General features: G+C 38.4%; 2 protein-coding genes across 2 annotated transcripts; one reads left to right on the top strand and one right to left on the bottom strand.

The window, feature by feature from the left end:
- Nucleotides 1-7,481: 7,481 nt before the first annotated feature.
- LOC104217659 (probable protein phosphatase 2C 2) lies at nucleotides 7,482-11,362 on the top strand. The gene is made up of 4 exons (XM_009767961.2): nucleotides 7,482-7,688; nucleotides 9,584-9,757; nucleotides 9,837-10,072; nucleotides 10,523-11,362. The coding sequence occupies exons 1-4, from the start codon at nucleotides 7,623-7,625 to the stop codon at nucleotides 11,091-11,093; spliced, it is 1,047 nt and encodes a 348-aa protein (XP_009766263.1). The 5' UTR covers nucleotides 7,482-7,622; the 3' UTR covers nucleotides 11,094-11,362.
- Nucleotides 11,363-11,794: 432 nt separating this feature from the next.
- LOC104217660 (uncharacterized) lies at nucleotides 11,795-14,661 on the bottom strand. The gene is made up of 7 exons (XM_009767962.2): nucleotides 14,279-14,661; nucleotides 14,015-14,114; nucleotides 13,076-13,171; nucleotides 12,916-12,968; nucleotides 12,574-12,622; nucleotides 12,262-12,309; nucleotides 11,795-12,055 (listed from the first exon to the last, which is right to left on the bottom strand). The coding sequence occupies exons 1-7, from the start codon at nucleotides 14,590-14,592 to the stop codon at nucleotides 11,963-11,965; spliced, it is 753 nt and encodes a 250-aa protein (XP_009766264.1). The 5' UTR covers nucleotides 14,593-14,661; the 3' UTR covers nucleotides 11,795-11,962.
- Nucleotides 14,662-21,604: the final 6,943 nt, after the last annotated feature.

Raw genomic sequence — 21,604 nt, 5'->3', positions numbered from 1 at the left:
CTCATCCCTTTCACTAATTACCCCAATATTTGTTTACAAGTTATTATAGACCAAATGAATGAATTACATAAGTAAATAAGAAAATAAGAAGCTATTCTATAAGGAGCCTTCAATTAGGCCTAGATTTCCAAATCCTCCAATAGCCTCAATTCCATAGACAATGTCATAGTCTAGGTGAATCAAAGTTCCCTAAGGATCTCAAGGATCCCGGGCAGTGCTTACACCTAGACTTGGTAACTAAAATTAAATAAGTGCAGTATGAAAGGGCCAACCTCAGTATGCTAGAGTTCAGAGGTTTCTCAAGAGGATCCCAAGGCAGTACACATACTGGAGGGGGCATAACTTATTGACTTAAGAGTAGAGTGAAAGTGCTTGCACAAGTTGAAAGGTTTTAATGGAAAAACTATATTAAAAGGAAGTTTGTTTGAAAATAATTTAGTAAAACAACAGAGACAGTTTGAAAAGAGATTGGAGTAGTGAACAAAAGTCCAAACACAACACTTTTAAGACAGGTTCATACATAGCCAGGAGTCACAGAACCAAAACAAGTTCAGTAGTCACAAACAGGGGTCAAGGGATTTGGGAATACATAGAACACTTGATTGTATAACAAGCAAAGGTTTTGGGAATTGGTACAAACATTCTCAGAAACAACTGACCAGACATAGTCACAGAACCAGACATAAAGAACAAACTTACATACAGGGGTGATAGGGATTTGGGGATACATGGAGCATATGATAGTAAGCACATAAGAGGCAGAGATAATTGGTATAGACATGCTCAGAAACAACACAGAGGGGTAATACATTGATCCTAAAGAAGGAAAGTACATAACATGCTAATAATGTAAACATATCAACTACAAGTTTCACAGCAAAACCATAAATAGAAGCAAACTAGAAACATGATGAACTGAAGCAATAAAAGAATTATATTGTTGTTGGAACTTTGAAATGAAATTGGAACATACCAGTAAAGAAGACAGTAAGAAAAATGAAAGAGCAGGAGAACACAATGGTTAGCCTTGGCTTGCAGCCGGCTAACTTAGAATAGTATCAAGTAGCACAAAATAGAGCAGAAAGTTTTAAGTGTGTGTGAGAGAGTTTTTGAACCAAAGGTGTTCGTGTGTTGTGTTAATAAAAGAGTGTGTATATATAGTTTAAAATCAGATAGCAAATAAGGTAAAAATCAACATTCATCAGTAACTCAGAATCAACCAATTACAAAATCAAGGTAAGTACTCCCTTTAATTGAGGAGTCAACTTCAAACGGTAATAGACATGTAGCAAATAAGGAAGGAAATCATATAAGGCTGAGCATGACAAATAAGGTAATATTTTCTGCATAGTACAAGTACACAACATGTAATAGAGGCTAGGTTCAGCATATTTCAATTAAGGAAAAGACTTAAGAAATCAATTAATAGCATAATTGACCGCAGAATAATGTCAGAAAATATTTTAGACGGTTAAAAATCAGTAGAGATATCATGCGAAATCAGTGAAAGATCAATCACAAAGACTCAAGGATTCAACAGTAGAAAATAGCACTGGTTTAACACAGATTTATAAGAACAAGCACATAGTAAGCAAAAAACAGAATTCTAAGAGGTCGAATAGGACAAAAATTGTATATAAATTAGGGATTCATGTAGAGCATAGTCTGAATTAGTAGAATAGGCATGATACAGGTAGGAGAAGTGAAGAATCAGAAACATTGGTGAACAAAATAGGGTAAAATCACAAAATAGGCAGGGATAGCCATAATTAGGAGCTCTAACAAGCAAACATAGGGCAAAAATCACAGAATCACAAAAACATAGATTACACGTTATCAAAACAAAACTCAGAAACCCAAGATTAGAACTAATAAATTAGGGTTTTCAACATAGGCAAGTTGAAGAAATAGGAAAATCATAGAATCAGTCGAAATATGCAAGAGATAGAAGTTTAAACATAAAGAATCGGTTTAAACAAAGTTTTAGAAGAAGTTTCAAAAACCCTAATTTGAGAAGAAGGTGAAAACACTTTGAAATCGATGATTCTTCTAAAGAGTTACAAGGATAGTGTAAAACATCAAGGAAACAGACTCAAATCATTTAAAAATCGTATAGGTCTAGGAGATGTAACCAAAAATTAGGGTTTCAGAAGAAACCCAAGTAGAGATGAAAGAACTTGTTTAGAACCCAAAGATCGTGACAAATACAATGTGATTTTACTCGAAATCATACCGGAGTAGACAAGAACAGCCAAATAGCAAATCCTAAATACAAGTTGGCGTGGCCCAGGGCCCTTGAAGGCCTCAGAGAAAGTGAGCATGGCAATAGTTAAATTTTAGTTACTCTAGATTAATTTTAGTTAAATATTCATATTTTAGGATTCGCTTGAATAGATTAATCGATTGATTTAATTTAGTTGATATTTAATCACAAGTCCCTGTGGGTACGATATCTGCACTTACAATCCTATATTACTTGTCGACCACGTATACTTACGTGTGCGTTTGGGAGCAACAAGTTTTTGGCGCCGTTGCCGGGGACTAAGAAATTAACTATTTAACTAGATTGGGTTTTTACTTTTTGCCTATTCAAGTTTTTATTTTTTTATTTTTAACTTAGTTATATTTTATTATCTTTGTGACATGACATCTTGGAATGATAATTGGTCGAATATTGGTTATTCTTATTATGGTGATCCTTGTCCATATTGTGGAGGACCACACTTAGGGCAAAATTGTGCATCTCAATCTGATGAGTGGAATTTCTGTAATGTGTGTGGTTGTCAAGGTGGCCATTGGAATGGTTGTCCTAATTCTTATTATCCTTCTCATAGTTCTTATTATAATGTTTCTAATAATGTTTATGAGTTTGATAGGAGCAATGATGTGGAGGATATGGAAAGTGTGGCTTGTATTATGGACATGCTATGGCAAATAGCGAGCAACGGGACATGATGATGAGGCAAGTAGCCGAGCAACAAGATGAAAATCGAAAAGCTATACAAAGAATTAATGTAGCAATCATGTGAATGAAGGCCGAGGGAGAGGAAGTGGCTGAAGAGAGAGAGTTCCCACCAGAAGATAATTCGGAAGAAGCAGATATAGTGAGCCAATCTTGGCTAGAGGAACAAGCTCAATTGATAAAATCTCAGGAGTTTCTCCGTGATGGTCTTTCAAATATGACAGAACAACTGATAGAAGGAAGAACTGAGCTCAGGCAAGAGATAGACCAATTTGGCTCAGATATCCATGACATGCAGGCTAAATTGAATAAAAAGGTTGAGGCGTCTGATGCCCTACAACCAATTTTTGTGGATACTGGCCAGCTTGAGGAGCGGAAAGAGGAACTTCAACTATTCGACTAAAATATTGTTAATGATGCCAAGGTTGACGAAGTGCGCAAAATTGAGGATGTCAAAAATAATGCAATTTTGGAGTTGGAGCGTATTGGACCTCATTCTAAACACTTTTCAACATTGTGTTTTGTTGGGACATGGGAATTGATCCAGTCAAGCATATGGATGAGGAACAAAGTGTTTATATTCTGAAATTTGCCATACCAAGGAGACAAAATGACATTCCTCACTTAAAAGCCAAGAAGTGCAAGATGTGATACCTATTGCTTGGTTCATTTATTTTTACACCACCGCCCCAGGAACGTGACAGAAAAATTGATGCAAAATTGGGGGCGCAATTCAAATCTTCAAAGTGGAAGGAAAAGTGGTGAAAGTGATGGATTCGTGGCGCGACGTTAAATCAAGCGCTTGTTGGGAGGCAACCCAGCCTGTATTTTAATTTTTTTATTTTTTATATAGTGTCAAGTTTCGTGTTGTTTTTGTTTTGCAGAGTAGGGAAAGTCTGAGTACCCGAAGTTGAAGCTGAGGAGCATGTTTGAGCTTAAGTGTGGGGTCGTCCCGACCCTTAATATTGAGGATCATGTCCAAGCTAGGCCCGAGAAGGTCTTAGGGAGTATTTTTCACCCTTGTTTTAATATTTTTCTCTATGATCATGCATCGAGGACTATGCATAATATAAGTGTGAGGTGGAGAAACTACTTTCTGAAGTGTAATTGTATAAAACTATTTTTTTATTTAGTTTTTCTTTTAGAACTCGTAGTAGACATAGTCTAAGTAAAAAAAAACAAAAATTGGAAATTTTTTTTAGAAAAAGTTTAGACTTTTCCCGACGATGGATCTTTTGGACAATTTTCTTGAGAGATAAAGTCCGATTAAAAACACCAAAAATATGTTTTGTTTTTTTAGGATAGTTAGGTAGTATCCCTTGGTTTTTCTTTGGCGGCCGGTTCTTTTTCAAGGGTGTAGCTCGAACCGGGTACATTTTTTTAGGAGTAGTTTAGGAAGAAACTGAGTCGCTCTAAGATACTCATTGACATAGTTGATGCTAGCACGTTAGGCTATAACATACATTCTATTTTCCCGTGTATTTGATTTGAATTGTGAAGCCTAAGTAAAGTAAATAACCTATTTTGTGACGTCTTTTTTCAGTTGTTTGACTTGTATGCCACATAGTGTAATATTGCTTAATTTTCTCAATTATGTGTGCTTGCTTGACTTGAGAATTGAATAGAACCGTCTTAATTGAGTCATGTGCAACGTGTGTGTGAGGATTTGTGATTTTTTGTGATATCCTATGTAGTCTAGAACTTGCCCCGTGTGTTAATTGAAGCGAAATTGTACGTTTTGTTAATTTAGGAGATGATGTAGGTGTTTGTTGCTTGGTCATGGATGTGCTTGTCACATAAAAATAAAATTTTCCGTTGCTAGCCCCTTTGAGCCTATAGACCTTTTTTTTGGCACCCACATTACAAGCCCTACCCCTATTTTGTTCTTAATTTGATATTGATTGAACATCTACCTCCTAAGGAACTTAGTCGCTAAAAGAAGTAAGGTGAGATATTGGCGAGTAGTTTTTGAGTGGAACCATGGAAAGGCCCGTTGGTGCACTAAAGTTGAAATCAAAAGTCACCAGCCGATGAACTTTAATGTATGGAGTGTGTGAAGAAAAGAAAAAAAAAAGAGAAAGGAAAAGAAAAATTGCAAGAAAAGAGAAAAAAATATGATAGTTCAATAATGGAGAAAATACACACCTCCAATTCTTATTGATTTGTGCTAGTAGAAATATAGAAGTGCTTAATTGAAAAGAGGGCTATGTTGTATATGGCAAGTGAATTGGTTGAGAAGAATATGTGCTTGAATCATGAATGTAGTGCATTAAAGTGCTTAGGAGGGTTATCCACTATTTCTAAATGTATCATACCCGCCCCTTAGCCTATATTACAACCTTAAAGTCCTAATTGATCCTAGATTTGGCTAGCTTAAATTAGTAGAGATATACACTACGGGCAAGCTTATGGTACAACTACAAGATGTATATGAATTCTTTGTGAGATTGAGCGAATTTTGTTCAATTGTGTGATGTCCTTAATCTATATTCAAAAGTATATTTGAATGTATGGACTAATCTATCTTCACTCTTTGTTTGTGGTGAGGGCACATGATCTCATGAATGATTGGTAATATTGTAAACTTTCTTGTTGGGTGAGTACATGAATCGAGGGTGCTTAGTGGTTACAAGTCATCTTTTGAGGTTGGGTGGTGGAAAATAGGTTGTTGGAATTGATTGAATTGAAATGTTATACTTGGGCATGCTTAAACGAGAAGAATGTGAAATTTTGTATGTTCATGCTTGTGTGTCGGTATTGATCGTAGTCAAGGGTATAGTGTATGGTTAAAAGTTAAAGTGCTCTGCTATAATTGAGACTTGTACGTAGTTGGGGGTTTATTAGATAGTCCCATTGCTCGAGAACAAGCAAGAGTCTAAGTGTGGGGTGTTGATGTTTAGCTTAATATATATATATATATATATATATATTTCTATGTATATCGCCTCATATTTTACTTTTGTTTCGTGAATTTGGAATGTTAAATGCTATAATTTATATTAATTTGAAGTATTTTTACTTGTAGGAATAATTCGGGAGCAATTGGGGGCGAAACGCGCAAGATTTGAGCCAAAACGAACAAAGCAGGAAAAATGTGCATTTGGGCGCCACAGGCAGCGCCTGGCGCCACCCATGGCGCTGGAAACAAAAGCTGAAAATTGGGCAGCGCCGTGGAGGCGCCTGGCGCTAGCCAGGGCGCCAATGATGTGAATTTTCTCCAATTTCGCCCGGGACAAAGTTATTTCGGCCCTAGACGACCCCAACTCGTATAAAAGGGGTCCTAAACCTAATTTGGAGGATAACTAACATACTTTGAAGGGAGTTTCACATGGAGGAACACACACCATGCTTGGAGGAGGCTTCCAACTAGTTTTTCTTCTCTTCTCTTCCTTTAATTTCATAGTTTATTAGTTCTAGAGTTTTGAGTGCTACATGAACGTTGTAGTTTGAAGCTTGAATTGTTCTTATTATTTTATCATACTGGTTTATTTATTCAATCTTGCGCTTAATTATTTGATTGCTTGATCACCAATTGAATACTATCTACGAATCTAGGATTGAACTCGGGAGATGGAATTCTAGATTGCATATAAGATTGAGTAGAGCAAGATCTTAACTCGGGGGGGGGGGTAGCGGATTTGCGGTTAGGATAGGAATATACCTAATCGCATTGCTTGGTTACTATACGGGAATTATAAATGCGTTTTTGTTAATTCTAATTCCATAGGAATATAGGCGTTAGGTTAGCTTGAATAAGCGAGTTTTACTTCGGGAGAAGGCTACGAGTAATATTAACCCTGTCAACCAATAAACCAGATAAATTAATTAGACGATTTAAGTGAAAAACTCAACGGAATTGTTAGTTAACCCGTAGCTCTAGAATATTCCCTCACATTGAATTCGCCTGTATAATTCGCCACCTTGTTTTCTTTAATCTCTTAATTTGTTACTCTAGATTAATTTTAGTTAAAAATTTCTATTTTAGGATTCACTTGAATAGATTAATTGTTTGATTTAATTTAGTTGATGGTTAATCACAAGTTCATGTGGGTACGATATCTGAAATTACAATCCTATATTACTTGTCGACCATGTATATTTGCGTGTGCGTTTGGGAGCAACAACCAAACACTTTAATTTTTGGCCAAAAGTGCTTTTGTGCTTTTGGCCAAACAGGCTATTACTCCCTCCGTTTCATATTAAATGAGGTACTTTCTTTTTTAGTCTGTTCCAAAATAAATGACACATTTCTAAATTTGGAAATAATTCAACTTTAAACTCTTCATTTTACCCTTTTTGCCCTTAATGAGAAACTCTTATAACCACACAAATAACATGGCCCACAAACCCTTTTACCCTTAAGCTTTTAAGGCCACAACTTTAATTTTTTTTTTTTTTTTAAACTCCGTACCACTTCAAACTGGTCAAACAATGTGAAAATGAGGGAATAGTTTTTACAGCTAACAGCTGGTTCGCACACGGAGGATATTTAATTTTTTATATACAACAGTTGAAGTCCAGGTTATCAGAGTTTTGGTTTTGCTTGCTCCACAACGGAATTTCTTTTGAAACAAAAAGAAAAATCTTTAGACCCCTGCAAAATTATTCAACAGGATCAACGCAATCTAGAGTATCTTTTGTTATTGTCTGCTAATTAAACATGGGAGCTGAAGCTGAGGTTATGGTTCCAGTTCAACACACCATCATCTCCTGCTGTTCTGATTTGGTCAGCTTTTTCATTTCCTTTCTTTTTGTTTGTTTGTTTGTTTAGTTGCCTTCGTGGAATAAAATGAGCTAAATTAAGCGGAATAGATTTCATATACCGGAAATTAACTAGTTTGGGATTTTTACATAGTTGATTGATTGAATTGAATTGTTTTCTGCTGTTGTGTGTGTTTTATGGATTTTCATATTTTGTTTTTCAGTATCTTCAGGTACCTTCTCGTCTTTGGAAAATTAGGGCAGCGCTGGATTTGTCCAATTAGAATTTAGATCTTGATTTCGTCTTTGAGCTAAGAAAAGAAAATGATAAAACAATCTCTGACACCCTTAAAGACTTCCGTATCGTAGCTCATGTATTATGTTACATCGTTTTACCGCAGTTACCAGAAACTAATCAAACAAACATATGATTTTAAGCGTTTCCCAACTTATCTAAGCTTATTTGCTGTGTCTCAATGGATTGATGTTCTAAGCACGAACGCTGTGATCGTCGTATTTTAGGGTGTTGGATTTATCCAATTTAGAGTTTTGTCAATTATAATTAGCTATGGGAACTCACATATTGAACAGAGTATCATTAAAAGTGCAGAAAATGTTTTACGGTATATTTGAATAGAGAATCCTAATCAGAAGAAGGAAATTTTCTGCAAAGCTCTTATTGTTTATGTTGAGAGTTTTATGGTTGCCAGGGTAGGTGCAATGATCAGTGGCGATCTGAGGGAAAAAGTTTAAGGTATGCTTGAGGAAGCCTAATCAGGTGGAGTCATTCTGCAAATTGCTTATTGTTGAGCTTGAGGGCTTTATAGTTATCGGCTATTGCTAATTATAGTTAATTATGTAACATTGTAACGGTGATGCTCAGCAAAAATATTAAACATAAAACTCTGGAGTGTCCCACTTACATGGACAACATATAATATCTCTTAGTGGTTGGAGAAGATGCATCCATTTTTACATTTACGACAAATCTCTAGGTGCGTGTTTACCCAGCCACATTGTGAGCGCTTACTATATGTTCAAAATGGGCATTAACCAATGTAGACTAGACATACAGAGCATAATTTGCTTTTGCATAGTACTCATTATAGCATTTAGTTGCTAGGGCAGCCTGAATATTTGAGAACTAGTTGAGTCCTCCCAACCAAATAAACTGAGTTTCTTGTCTGATGTGGGTTGTGGTAAAGTGGTAGTTCTAGGTTTGGCAGGGAAATCCAAATTTGTTCCGGTTTCACTAACCAAAATGCGATCCAGGATTAGCTCATTCACATAGTGGCAACCAGAGCTGCTGGTTTTGAAGAAGTTGGAAAACTTAATGAAAAATGAGGCTTTTTCTCCTAATTTTGTGATTCTTTTCTGTTCCTTTTCCACATTTGGTTAATGCTCATGCCAAGACATTTTAATCTTCTATCTAGGTTGACAAACACTTTGAAAAGTTTGAGATTTCAGATGTTTGGGACCAATGATTGATTTTCAAAAGCACAAGTATCATAAAGTTTTTCATTTTCTTCTTTTGATAAGGTAAAGATAACTTTTATTTAACTAGTACTAAGAAGGTACTGCAAGACAGTACAAAAGAGAACGTCATAAACTGTTATCATTAAACATATTTAACCAATCATGCTACATAATTGTTCAGTCACCTCTCACTTGCAAGAAAAGACATTGTTTACCAGTTAAGTATCTTTTATCATAAGTTATTAACTTTAAGATAATACAACAATTCATGTGCAAAACCCCTCCATTTTTGGGGCTCTTTTTAATCCAAATTGGATATGGTCAGCTGATGTGCTTTTTTGTTCAATGTTCAACATCATTTCCTGCCAACATGTATATAATTGGTGTCAGGGTTTCTTTTTCTTGGTGGTGTCTGAGATTTAGTCTAACAGACTTTTCTTTCAGGATGTTAAATCCCCAGAGACAAAAATATTGCAATTCGTTCCTAGCATTCGCTCAGGTAGCTTTTCTGATACTGGCCCTCGTAGGTTCATGGAAGATGAGCATATAAGGATAGATGATCTATCTGCAGATCTTGGGTCACTCATGCGGTTTCCGAAGCCCAGTGCTTTCTATGGGGTAACTATTAGTTTTTTGCTTGTGTCTTGTTCCCCTGTACATTTTCAAGGCAACACATGTCTAATATCTAGTTATATAGGTATTTGATGGTCATGGAGGACCGGAAGCTGCAGGTTATGTGAGAAAAAATGTTCTAAGATTATTCTTCAAAGACACCAACTTCCCACAAACTTCAGAAGTTGATGATGCATTTCTAGAAGGGGTGGAGAGCTCTCTTAGGAAAGGGTTTCTTCTGGCTGACCTTGCTTTAGCTGATGCGTGCAATGTTAGCAGTTCTACTGGAACCACTGCACTAACAGCACTTGTATTGGGAAGGTAAGGTCATGATTCATTGAGATGCACCTATTTGCGAGCTTTTCTTCCAGTAGAAAAATGGTCATGGCGTACTCACACGTACGGTTATGAATTATGATTGCTTTTTGTTTCTCCTTTTGAGCCTTGTGCACAACTTTATGTTTGACACTCCTTGCAAAGCTAATGGTATTAAGTTGTCCAGCTATCCAAGTACAAGTCATGAGTTACTTACTCCTTAGGTAAGGATGCCGCTTGATATATGAGAGGAAAAAATGTTCAGTGTATATGAATCTGCAAAACTTTGCTTCACCAAGTTTTGAACCGTAAATGTTTGATTAACAGCAACTTGGTTGCTGGAGAGTGTAAGGGATTGGACATTATAGTTGACTTGGTCGTTCGATGAAAAGTTTGCAGAGCTTTATGCATGTATTTGTATTCTTGTTGTCTAAATGATCCTCTGTTGTGTTTTAGGCTTTTAATGGTGGCAAATGCAGGAGACTGCCGTGCAGTCCTTTGCCGTAAGGGAGAGGCAATTGACATGTCTCAAGACCATAGACCAAGTTATGCAGCAGAGAGGAGGCGTGTTGAAGAGTTAGGTGGATTTATTGATGATGGCTATCTGAATGGTATACTATCTGTGACCAGGGCCTTGGGGGACTGGGACATGAAGCTGCCTAGTGGCTCTGCCTGTCCTCTGACTGCAGAGCCAGAATTTCGACAAATTGTTCTGACGGAAGATGATGAATTCCTGATAATTGGTTGTGACGGGATATGGGATGTCATGTCTAGTCAACAAGCAGTTAGTATAGTGCGTAGGGGGTTAAGACGGCACGATGATCCTGAACAGTGCGCTAAGGACCTTGTCACTGAGGCTCTGCGGCTCAATACATTTGACAATCTTACTGTAGTTATTGTTTGCTTTACTTCCCCTGATCATCCAGATGTATCACCTACACGTCAAAGGACATTAAGGAGCTGCAGCTTCTCTGCGGAAGCCTTGTATGCCTTACAAAGCTGGTTAGACAACAATGGGAGCCGTTGATGGCGGTGCAGGCTGTTTGCAGCTGCCTCATTTGGGCAGAATAAAAGCAGCTAAAGTTTTGGTAGGGGTCTTTCCTTTTCTTCCTGTTGTATTCGATGGGGGTGTGTGTACATACAATTGGTTGGTTAGCAGGGAGCTATAATTTTTAGTTTATTATGGCTATTGTTAACGTATGGCCCTCTTTATGTTACTCATTCTATTGGTTGTACATAGTAATGCTTGTACTGTTTGCTCGTTATAGTACTAGAGTGCAACAAACCTTTCCTGAATGGATGGTGCTGGCGCGAATTGATTAAAACTAGGACACGGAGCAGAAAACACCTTCATTTTGAAGCTCTTCTTAATCAACAATGATATTATTCCGACTCTACCTTCTCTTCGCAGTTCTCATTGAAGAACTGTGTTCCTTCTCCATGATTTCAAAAAAAAAATATAAATAAAGGAACTAATTGTGTTGCTTCTCCTGATATAAAATAAGTTGGCAACGGCATACTCTCAACTTATGAAGCCTTTCCACTGGGCACACCCAATGGGTCTCGACTCTAGGCATGGCAGTACAGCAGTACTTGAACCAGCTGAGAGCTGCATCATTTACGTAAAGGGCAGAAGCGCTGTTGGAAGCTGCAATCAAAGAAAAAAAATTGGGCATATTTCCCAGCTTCAAGTAGCCTAGCTGCTGCTTCGGCTTCTCAAAAATACAGTTAATTTCTCAATGGTTGTATATTCCAATATGTAAGAACAGAGAATTCATCTTTTGTACATTTAAATCCCACATGACTGTATAATTCTTTTTTAATTCCCATGTGCTTCTTCCCCCAACATAAAAAGTGAGACGAAAGCCATTACTGGTCGTGAATTCAGTTTATACATCATTTAGGTGTGTCAGCTGAGTAGCTCTTAGCAAACGTTGCAAAGCGTTCCAACCCTCGGCCCAGTAGGTTTTCAAGAAATGGTTGCAATGCCTGGATAATAGGAGAAGTGCAACAAGTAAGATCTGGTGAAACTTCGAACTCGTACTTTCAATAATAATAAATCAGCAGTGTCATTATTCTTGAAAATTTTGTATACACTCAGCAATAACTGCCCAAGCAAGGTTGAAACGATTGCATACTTTAGGAAAAAACTGATGTGAAGTACAACTTGTAAAATAGGAGTTAGGAGCGCTTACTGATGCCACTGGAACTAACAGTTGAGGCACTTCATATGAAACTGTTAGCTGAAAAAAGGAGAAGCACAAGTCAATCTTGAGCAGCCAAAGACCAAAAGGATTTAGCAATTTCTGTCCGCACATTATCAAGTTTATGCGGTTGCCTACAACAAACTAGGAGAAGAAAGGGTGCAAAACATTTTCTGCCCCTTTCTACATATGAATCTTCCAAGAATATTGCACAAGTATTTGTTCTACAAATTAATGTTTTTTAAAGATAAGTTGAGGCCTAAAGGAAAAGGAAAGGATGTTATGTTCAAGTAAAATTCTCACTTCTATGATGCAGGACGATGGGCCTTTGGGAAAAAATCGCACAGCTCCCCTGCATTTTGAATAAGGAATTCATCATAAAACTGATGACTATTTTGAATATACTGAGAACGAATAATCCTTTACTCATAATATTGATCAGAAAACATTATGCTGCCTCGCTCAGATTTCAAACCAGAAATATTCTGCCACCACTACCAAAGCAACCTTACATGGTTTTATCTATGGTCTATTGGTCTGATAGAAGCAAATAAATCTTTATTACTTTGAGTATAACGATACATTTCACAGTTACATGTGTTGTTTATGTCTCAACCAAAAGAAACTAGGATACATTCTGACTACCTGTTAGGAAGTCCCTCCAGAGATCTCCAATGGATCTTCTGGTTTGGGGTAGGCTGTAGTACAGAAAATCTGAGTATCAATATCATATTCTGCATGAAAGCTGAGGTTTGGAACCAAAGAAACATAATCAGGGAAAGTGCTTACTAAAGGAGTATTTTACCTGCATATTTCGAGCAAGCCATGAATATTCAATATCCTGCCCGAAAGCTTTATACTTCAGCGACCATCTTGATAAGTCAGGCTTATCCTCCAAAATCTGGCAAGAGAATCTAGCATCAAGTTCCCTTAGAATGAGACTAAGAAGGTGATATGAGCCGTATAACGGATTTATTAATCAAGAACTAGAACGTAGATGCTCTAAATTGTCAATACAACTGCATTCGACTTCAATATTCTTTTTTTTTTTTTTTTTTTTTTGGTGAATGATTTTTTCGTATCCAAACTGCAAACCAAAAATCCGCTAATGATTGCTCATTAAGTGAAGCATGCACTAACAGACAGATGAAGGGATAGTCCAGATGACAAAGAGAAGTAATTCAGAACACAAGCCACCAGTATGCTAAACAGCAATATGGCAAAAATACTTGATAACGTCCTGAGAAGAAATTTTAAGAGAGAAGATAACATTTCCTCCATTCAATTTATATGACACTCTTTCATTTTAGAAGTTCCTATAATGATTAACATCATTCCCCAAATAATATTCAAGAATTTTTAATCATTTAACTTAATCTTCGACTTCAATGTGATGTTTTCTCTAGCAGACTAATTTCTAAATGCATTACTCTTAACTCCTTTCAATCATTGCTTTAACATTTCCTTCCATGACCACTAGTCTACTGATGGTACTTAAATTCTGCATCCAGTCAAACACGGTTGTATCAAAAGAGCATAGGAGTATTATTATAACATCATAATTCATATGCAAAACCAGCCAGAAAAGATCATACTTAAACCAACATTCATTCAGTGTTAGCGATTTAACTGCAAAGAGGAAGGCAATTCCCGTTGATAAATAATTGTTAACATTTGAATGAGGATGCGGTTTTATAACCAGCTCAAATGCGTAATGCCCGACAGATAACATAGTACTGCTTACCTTCACAGATGAAATAAAAGGCATCCACTGAGGAATAGCCTCACGATCAGAATAGCACTTATAAGCAACTGAAATGGGCACATCTACTTCCATTTTCACCCTGCATTCATCAAATGTTCAAAGTTAACTAAACTCAAAAATTCTCACAATTGGATTTCAGATAGACCAAATAACACTGCATGACCACATAATGAGCAAGCAAATCACAAATCGACCAAACAGCAACAATTATGTATTTGGATACGAAATAAGATGTTTACTTACGTGCAATCTTGCCATTCCATGACAGGAGAGAGGGGTTTAAACCTGATAGGAGAAGGATAAGAGATCTTCCGGAAGGATCTAGAAATGTTGCAATTGAATGGGTATCTGCTGATGAAGGAGGAAGATGATGCACTAATTGACTTTCTTTTGACATTAAGAGAAACAATGAGCTGATTGTGATTGAGATTGAGTTTATGGGCGGCGGAAGCAGAAGTTGTAGCAGCAGACATGGACATGGTAGTTGAAGAAGCAGGTACGGCGGCGGTTGCAGACATTTGGCGGAGAGTTGAGGAGGAAAAGATAGGCATTGCCATATGGCAAACACGCCACTGGATTAATGTGATTTGGACCACCACGGATCCTGCACAGACTGAATATTATTTTTCTTATAATTATTTACTTTTAACCAATCAGATATTGCTTCTTTAGATGGAAAAAAAAGAGGATATAATAATGTGACGCCTTTTTTGATTTGACAGTATTATGCATACCTTTTAACTTGTGCCTGCCGCAGTTCCGAATCACAATTTACAATCCCCAAAGGCATGAAAATTTTGCTCATTCGAAAAGGAGAATTAGGAAAGTTTCAAAAAATTATTTTTTAAATTTTTTATATCAAATTACTCACAAAATTCGAAAACAACTCCTATTATATTCATTTCCAAACAGAACTCTAATTTTTATATATCATTTTTATTTGAAAAAAAATAAATTTTATGATTCTGATGTCCAAACGCCCACTTAAATCAGTGAATGTCTGCGAAGTTGAAGCTTCAAATGGTATATAGTATTTGTATTAGTCAAAATCTGACCGCTATGATCGACCCAATTGGGACCACGTCCAAACAATGAGATAAAGAAAGACGACACTATTTACGCCAAACCACATATTCACCGAACGACGAAAGCGGGCGCGAAGTAAGGGGGCTATGGCCCAAATACATGTCAATGACTCCATGACTATATATAGGAATGAGACCTTCCTAGAAAGGGGGACTTTTTTCTCTCCTTCTCCTCTGTAATTTCTTTAAGAAAAAAAGAAAGAAAACAATCCTCCAATAGATTTTCTACAACAGTCATCTTCACCGATTGGTGAAGAGAAGAAATGAAAGGCTTCGATAAACTACCGCTTCTACTTCATTTTAGATATCATTTTCTGGTTTGTTTATAGATCTGGAATTTACTATGTTTAACTAAGATTTACCTTTTTATCTTCTTTAATTTAGTTAACCAAAAAGGATTCAATATCTTTTGGGTCAAACAATTTGGCGCCGTCTGTAGGGATTTCTTAGTGAAAACTTCCTAATCTTCTCTAGATCAAAAATTGGAAACATGGCCGCCTACCAAAGAGAACGGTAAGGATACGCTTGCAACTGTTTCAAAGAAAATAGAGGAGACGGGAAACGAGTATTAAGTACCCCGTGACCAAATGAGGGGAAAGAGAGCTGAATTCGGTTACCGAATTCAGAAAATATCACCCCCATCAACCGTTAAAGCGTCAAGCAAAAACGAGCAACGCTACAGGTCCACCTTCATTCTCCAACTCATTGAATCGGAATAAGGAGAAGGTCATCCTTACCCATCTTCTTTCAATTACTCGAACAATAATGTGGGCGCCACGCGGGCGAGCGAGCAAGGAAACTACTTAACTGAAGAAGGGGAAATTAGTACAAAATAACCAAAACATCATCCACCAAACAAACCCAACTCCTAGGAAATGATACCACTTTAGTGGTACTCCCTCGCCCTCGCCAAGAAGGCGTCCCAAAAAAGCCCTCCCGGGGACCTAAATGTTACAACCCATATCCACACGCGTTAGTTCATATCATATATTAATTAACATAAATCCAAGAAGGAATTACCTTTGAGATGATAAGAAGTTAATCCTATTGGTCTTAAGTGATACAAGGGTATATATGGGTGATTAACAAGTATTAGAAGTTAAACGAATCAAGGATGTTGTAACTCTATTTTCAGGTAAACCTAGAGGTTCTTAATACACTTAAGAGGTCATGTATTAAGGTATTTGAATCATATAATATCCGTATCATAAGTCTTGAAGTCAAACGAGTTATGAAACAAAAGTCGACAAACATTGTCGCAACTTAGGTTCATAATTTTACTTAAACATTAGGTTAAATGTTTCTAAGCTTTTCTCCTAATTTACAAGGAATTACGGGGTGATCTACCCACAAAATTAAATACCTATGAGTCTAGTTTCCAACTCATTAAACCGTTTGTCAATACGATCTCGGAGTATAGAGATATTCATATTTTCGCAAGCCTGCGCAGATTGGTAGATGACAAGTAGGTGCATCACCTACTTGCCAAAATGATAGGACAAAATTAAAAGACCTAAGTCGGACAAGAGAGGACTTTTAAGGGGTTATGAACTCAGTTATTTCATCCATATTTCAGGCCCTCAAAACCAAAGGTAACCCCTGCAACTTCTCCCCAAAAATCCCACACAAACCCTAATCGATTTTCCCTCTCTTTTAAGTTCTATTTGAAGGTAAAACCTAGAGTTTGAAGAGCCAAGGGAAGGGCTGAGTTATCCAACAAGTAAGGTAAGTTACTTCCATCTTTCATACATTTTTCTCTGCTGTGTATTCATGGTAATTCATTCTATACATGAAAGAACTCACGGGACGGTGATCAGAAGCCGTGAGTTCGAGTTATTCACTTGTAGAGGACTATTTTGTGGACTGTTTTGTGTTGCTATTGGGCTGCGTGTTTTACTACTATTTTGTGGAGTTTTGGAGGTGGAAGGGTGTGGAGAAATACCATATATATGTAGGGTTGTGGGCTGATAGTTATTCATAACATTTCCGGGTCGTTTGACACGACTACGGTGGCCGTCATATGTATGATGTAATTAGGTTATGCGTGGACTATTTTGGGAGGCTCAATATGTTTATTATTGATGTTGTTTGGACTATTTGGTTATTGTTTTGAATGGTGTGAAGTCATATATATAAGGGAGGTGCTGTCCGTTTCAACGTAAAATAGGTTGTGGTCGATACATAATAGTTATGACGCTTAAATGATAACGATAGTATCGTTTCTCTTATTGTAGACTAAGGAGTTGTGACAATTGCATAGCTTGTGATTGGGGCAGTATATACAAGGTATGTGAGGCTATCCCTTTTCTTCTTTTGCACGACTCCGATTGTACATAATGTAATGAACGAGCTTCCAAAGATACTCTACTCTTAGAAGCTAGCAGTACTTACATTGCTTTCCCTCTTATGGAACGATTGATGTTAATGTTGCTTCTCTTATTCTTATGTTATCAATGTTGTTGGTACTTCCTGATTCTTATAAGGTTCGTAATGAAGAGTTGGTCCTAATAACGTGTACAGAGGATACCGACCTTACGTCACTCCGAAAGGTTTAGAATGTGATTCCATGAGTCGAGCATGCATTATGTATATGTATCTATCGGCCGGGTACGACACATATTGTGAAACCACTGATCAGTTGGGTTTTACCGAGCTCCACGTGGCCGGGTACGATTCTACCGAGCCTTATGACGGCCGGGTACGTTTTTACCGAGCCTATTATGGCTGGGTACGATATGATGATGATGATGCCCACAAAGGCGTATGTTTTAAAAGTTTATGTATACATACATATGTATCATGCATTTCATGCAGTAGCCCTCAGAGGTACTCAGATGTTCCAGGTTGTATATTCTCTATCCCTACTTACATTACTGTTCGTATTTATGTTTCCCTGCCTTACATACTCAGTACTTTATTCGTACTGACGTCCTTTTGTTGTGGACGTTGTATGTCATGCTGCAGGCCCTAATAGACAGGCAGGTGCAGCTCCCCCACCACAGTAGGTTGTCCAGTTCAGCAGTGTTTGGCGAGATCCCTTCTCCGGACTTGCCGTGGTCTTGGTATGCATTTTTGTTATAGACATTATGGGTATGTCGGGGCCATGTTCTGGCTATGTTGCAACACTTATGTTCATTTAGAGGCTCATAGACAAGTGTCGACTCATGTATAGTTTGGTATGCCTTGTCGGCTGGTTTTCGTTGTATAGTCTTTCATGGTAGCGTGGTAGCTCGTACCTTATATGTAGTTTCTTGATTGTCTGGTCATCCCCTGCTATGAATGTTCATGCCATCATATTTTATTGTTGGTTGTCCATGATCCATGTCTACATTTATATTGATCTCGTCAACCCTAAAAGATAATAAAAAAAAAGCTTAGATAAAATGTACGTTGGTACTCGACAAGTATGGTCGAGTGCTAGTCATGGCCCTCCAGTTTTGGTCGTGACAAACTTGGAATCAGAGCAAGTCTGTCCTAGGGATTGTCTATGAGTCGTGTCTAGTAGAGTCTTGATTATGGATGTGTAGCGCGCCACATTTATAATCAGGAGGCTACATGACATCTAGGGTTGTTACCTTCTTCCTGAATCTAGATCGTGCGTAGAGTTGAGTCGTAAGTGTTCGTATCTAATATTCACCTTGTTTTCTTTCAGCGATGCCTTCGACTAGGAAACAAACAATTAGTAGACGACTTGATACAGCTGCAGGAGAGGGTACCAGTCAGGTGCCCCAAGCCAGAGCAGGCGAAAGTGAGGCTCAGAGTGAGATGCCGTCTCATACCTCATCTACCTCGTCTCCTCCAGAGGATATTAGGAGGCACCCAACACCTCCAGTTCCTCCGTCTGGAACTACAGACCAGGATATGCGGAGTGCTTTGCAGTTATTGACTAGCTTGGTAGCTGTTCAGGCTCAGAGGCAGAATACAGGTGCTGCTGATAAACCAGTTAGTATGAGAGTTCGTGATTTTATTAATTTAGACCCTCCAGTGTTTACCGGATCAAACCCCAAGGAGGACCCGCATACTTTTATTGACCAGGTTCAACCTACACTGCAGGTTATGCATGTTAGTGATACAGAGGCAGTAGAGTTGGCTTCTTATCGGCTACGGGATTTAGTAGTTCTCTGGTATGATAGTTGGGAGAGATCTAGGGGTCCGAACACTCCTCCAGCTGTGTGGAAGGAATTTTCTGAGGGCTTTCTTCATCACTACTTGCTAGTTGAGATACGACAAGCTAGAGCTGATAAGTTCTTGAACCTTAGACAAGGTAATATGAGTGTGCGAGAGTACAGTATGCAGTTCGATTCTTTAGCAAGGTATGCTCCCCATATGGTGGCCGAGATGAGTGATAGGGTGCATTTGTTCGTGAACGGATTGGGACCACATCTGATAAATGAGTGCACGACAGCCTCCTTGGTGGAGGGCATGGATATTTCCCGTATTCAGGCTTATGCCCAGACCCTAGAGGATCGTAAGCGCCAGCAGAGGGCAGATAGGGAGCAGGATAGGGGCCAGCATAAGAGGGCAAGATTTGCAAGGTATTCTAATGACTTCAGAGGCAGCGTCAGGCCTCAGTCTTCGAGGAGTTCGGCGCCACCTATAGCTAGTGCTCCTCCACAGTTTCAGAGGCCTCGATATGATCAATTTACCCATTCTGGTCCAGGTCAGAGTTCGTAGACATTAGGCTCGCAACATCACAGGGATACTAGTCAGACGAGACCCACAACACCATGTTGTGATCAGTGCGGCAAGGCCCACTTTGGACTGTGTTGTCGAGGTTCTGATGCATGTTATTCGTGCGGACAGCCTGGCCATATGATGCGGGATTGTCCTAATAGAGGAGGTGATGGTATGGCTCAGCCGACTGGATCTGTGTCTGGTTCTTCCTCATCAGTTCGACCTCCAGCACGGGGTTTTCAGCAGTCGACAGGTCGTGGTAGGGGTAGAGGTGCAGTGCCGAGTTCGAGTGGTGCTCAAAATCGAACCTATGCTCTAGTAGGTCGACAGGATCTCGAGTCGTCTCCAGATGTTGTTACAGGTATTATATCTGTGTTTTCTTATGATGTATATGCGCTGATTGATCCGGGATCTACATTATCATATGTTACACCCTTTGTGGCTAATAAGTTTGGCATTGAACCTGAATTGATAAGTAAACCCCTTGCGGTATCTACTCCGATAGGAGATTCTGTGATTGCTAGAAGGGTATATAGAGGTTGCACTGTGATGATTTGTAGTCGTCAAACCTCGGCAAATTTATTTGAGTTAGAAATGGTTGATTTTGATGTGATAATGGGAATGGACTGGTTGGCCTCATGCTATGCAAATGTTGACTGTCGTACGAAGATGGTTAGGTTTCAATTTCCTGGTGAACCCATCATTGAATGGAAAGGGAATATTGCTACACCAAAAGGTAGGTTTTTTCCTATCTTAAGGCAAGGAAAATGATCTCAAAAGGTTACATTTATCATTTCGTTCGCATTAGGGATGCGGAGGCGAAACTGCCTACTTTACAATCAATCCCCGTGGTCAACGAATTCCCAGATGAACTCCCAGGCTTTCCTCCTGAAAGGGAGATTGAGTTTAGCATTAATGTGTTGCCTGACACTCAACCGATCTCTATCCCTCCATACAGAATGGCCCCGACAGATTTGCGAGAGTTGAAGGTTCAGTTGAAGGACTTGCTTCACCTTGGGGTGCACCAGTCCTATTCGTGCGGAAGAAAGATGGGTCGTTACGGATGTATATCGACTATCGGCAGTTGAATAAGTTTACTATAAAGAACAAGTATCCACTTCCAAGAATTGATGACCTATTTGACCAACTCCAGGGTTCCAAGTATTTCTCCAAGATTGATTTACGTTCAGGGTATCATCAGGTGAGGGTCAAGGAGAAGGATATTCCAAAGATAACCTTCCGGACAAGATACAGGCACTTTGAGTTCTTGGTGATGTCATTCGGGCTAACAAATGCCCCAACAACTTTTATGGATCTCATGAATACTATATTTAGGCCCTATCTTGATGTGTTCGTGATTGTATTCATTGACGACATTCTAGTATATTCTCGTTCGGAGGTGGAATATGCGGGCCACTTGCGGATAGTATTACAGACGCTTCAGGATCGTAAATTATATGCTAAGCTCTCCAAATGTAAATTTTGGCTGAACTCAGTAGCGTTCCTTGGCCATGTGATATCTGACAAGGGTATTAGTGTCGACACTCAGAAGATCGATGCAATAAAGAATTGGCCGAGACCTACAACACCATCAGAAGTCCGCAGCTTCCTAGGGCTAGCAGGATATTATAGGCGGTTTGTAGAAGGGTTTTCCTTTATATCATCACCATTGACTAAGTTAACATAGAAAGCTACGAAGTTCTAGTGGTCTGACACTTGTGAACGTAGTTTTCAAGAGCTGAAGAATCGATTGACATCCGCACCAGTGCTCACTCTCCTTGAAGGAACAAAAGGTTATGTGGTATATTGT

This window comes from Nicotiana sylvestris, chromosome 9 (genome assembly GCF_000393655.2).
Source record: "Nicotiana sylvestris chromosome 9, ASM39365v2, whole genome shotgun sequence".
NCBI classification, from domain to species: Eukaryota; Viridiplantae; Streptophyta; class Magnoliopsida; order Solanales; family Solanaceae; genus Nicotiana; species Nicotiana sylvestris.
This window is presented reverse-complemented; position numbering and strand designations above follow the sequence as displayed.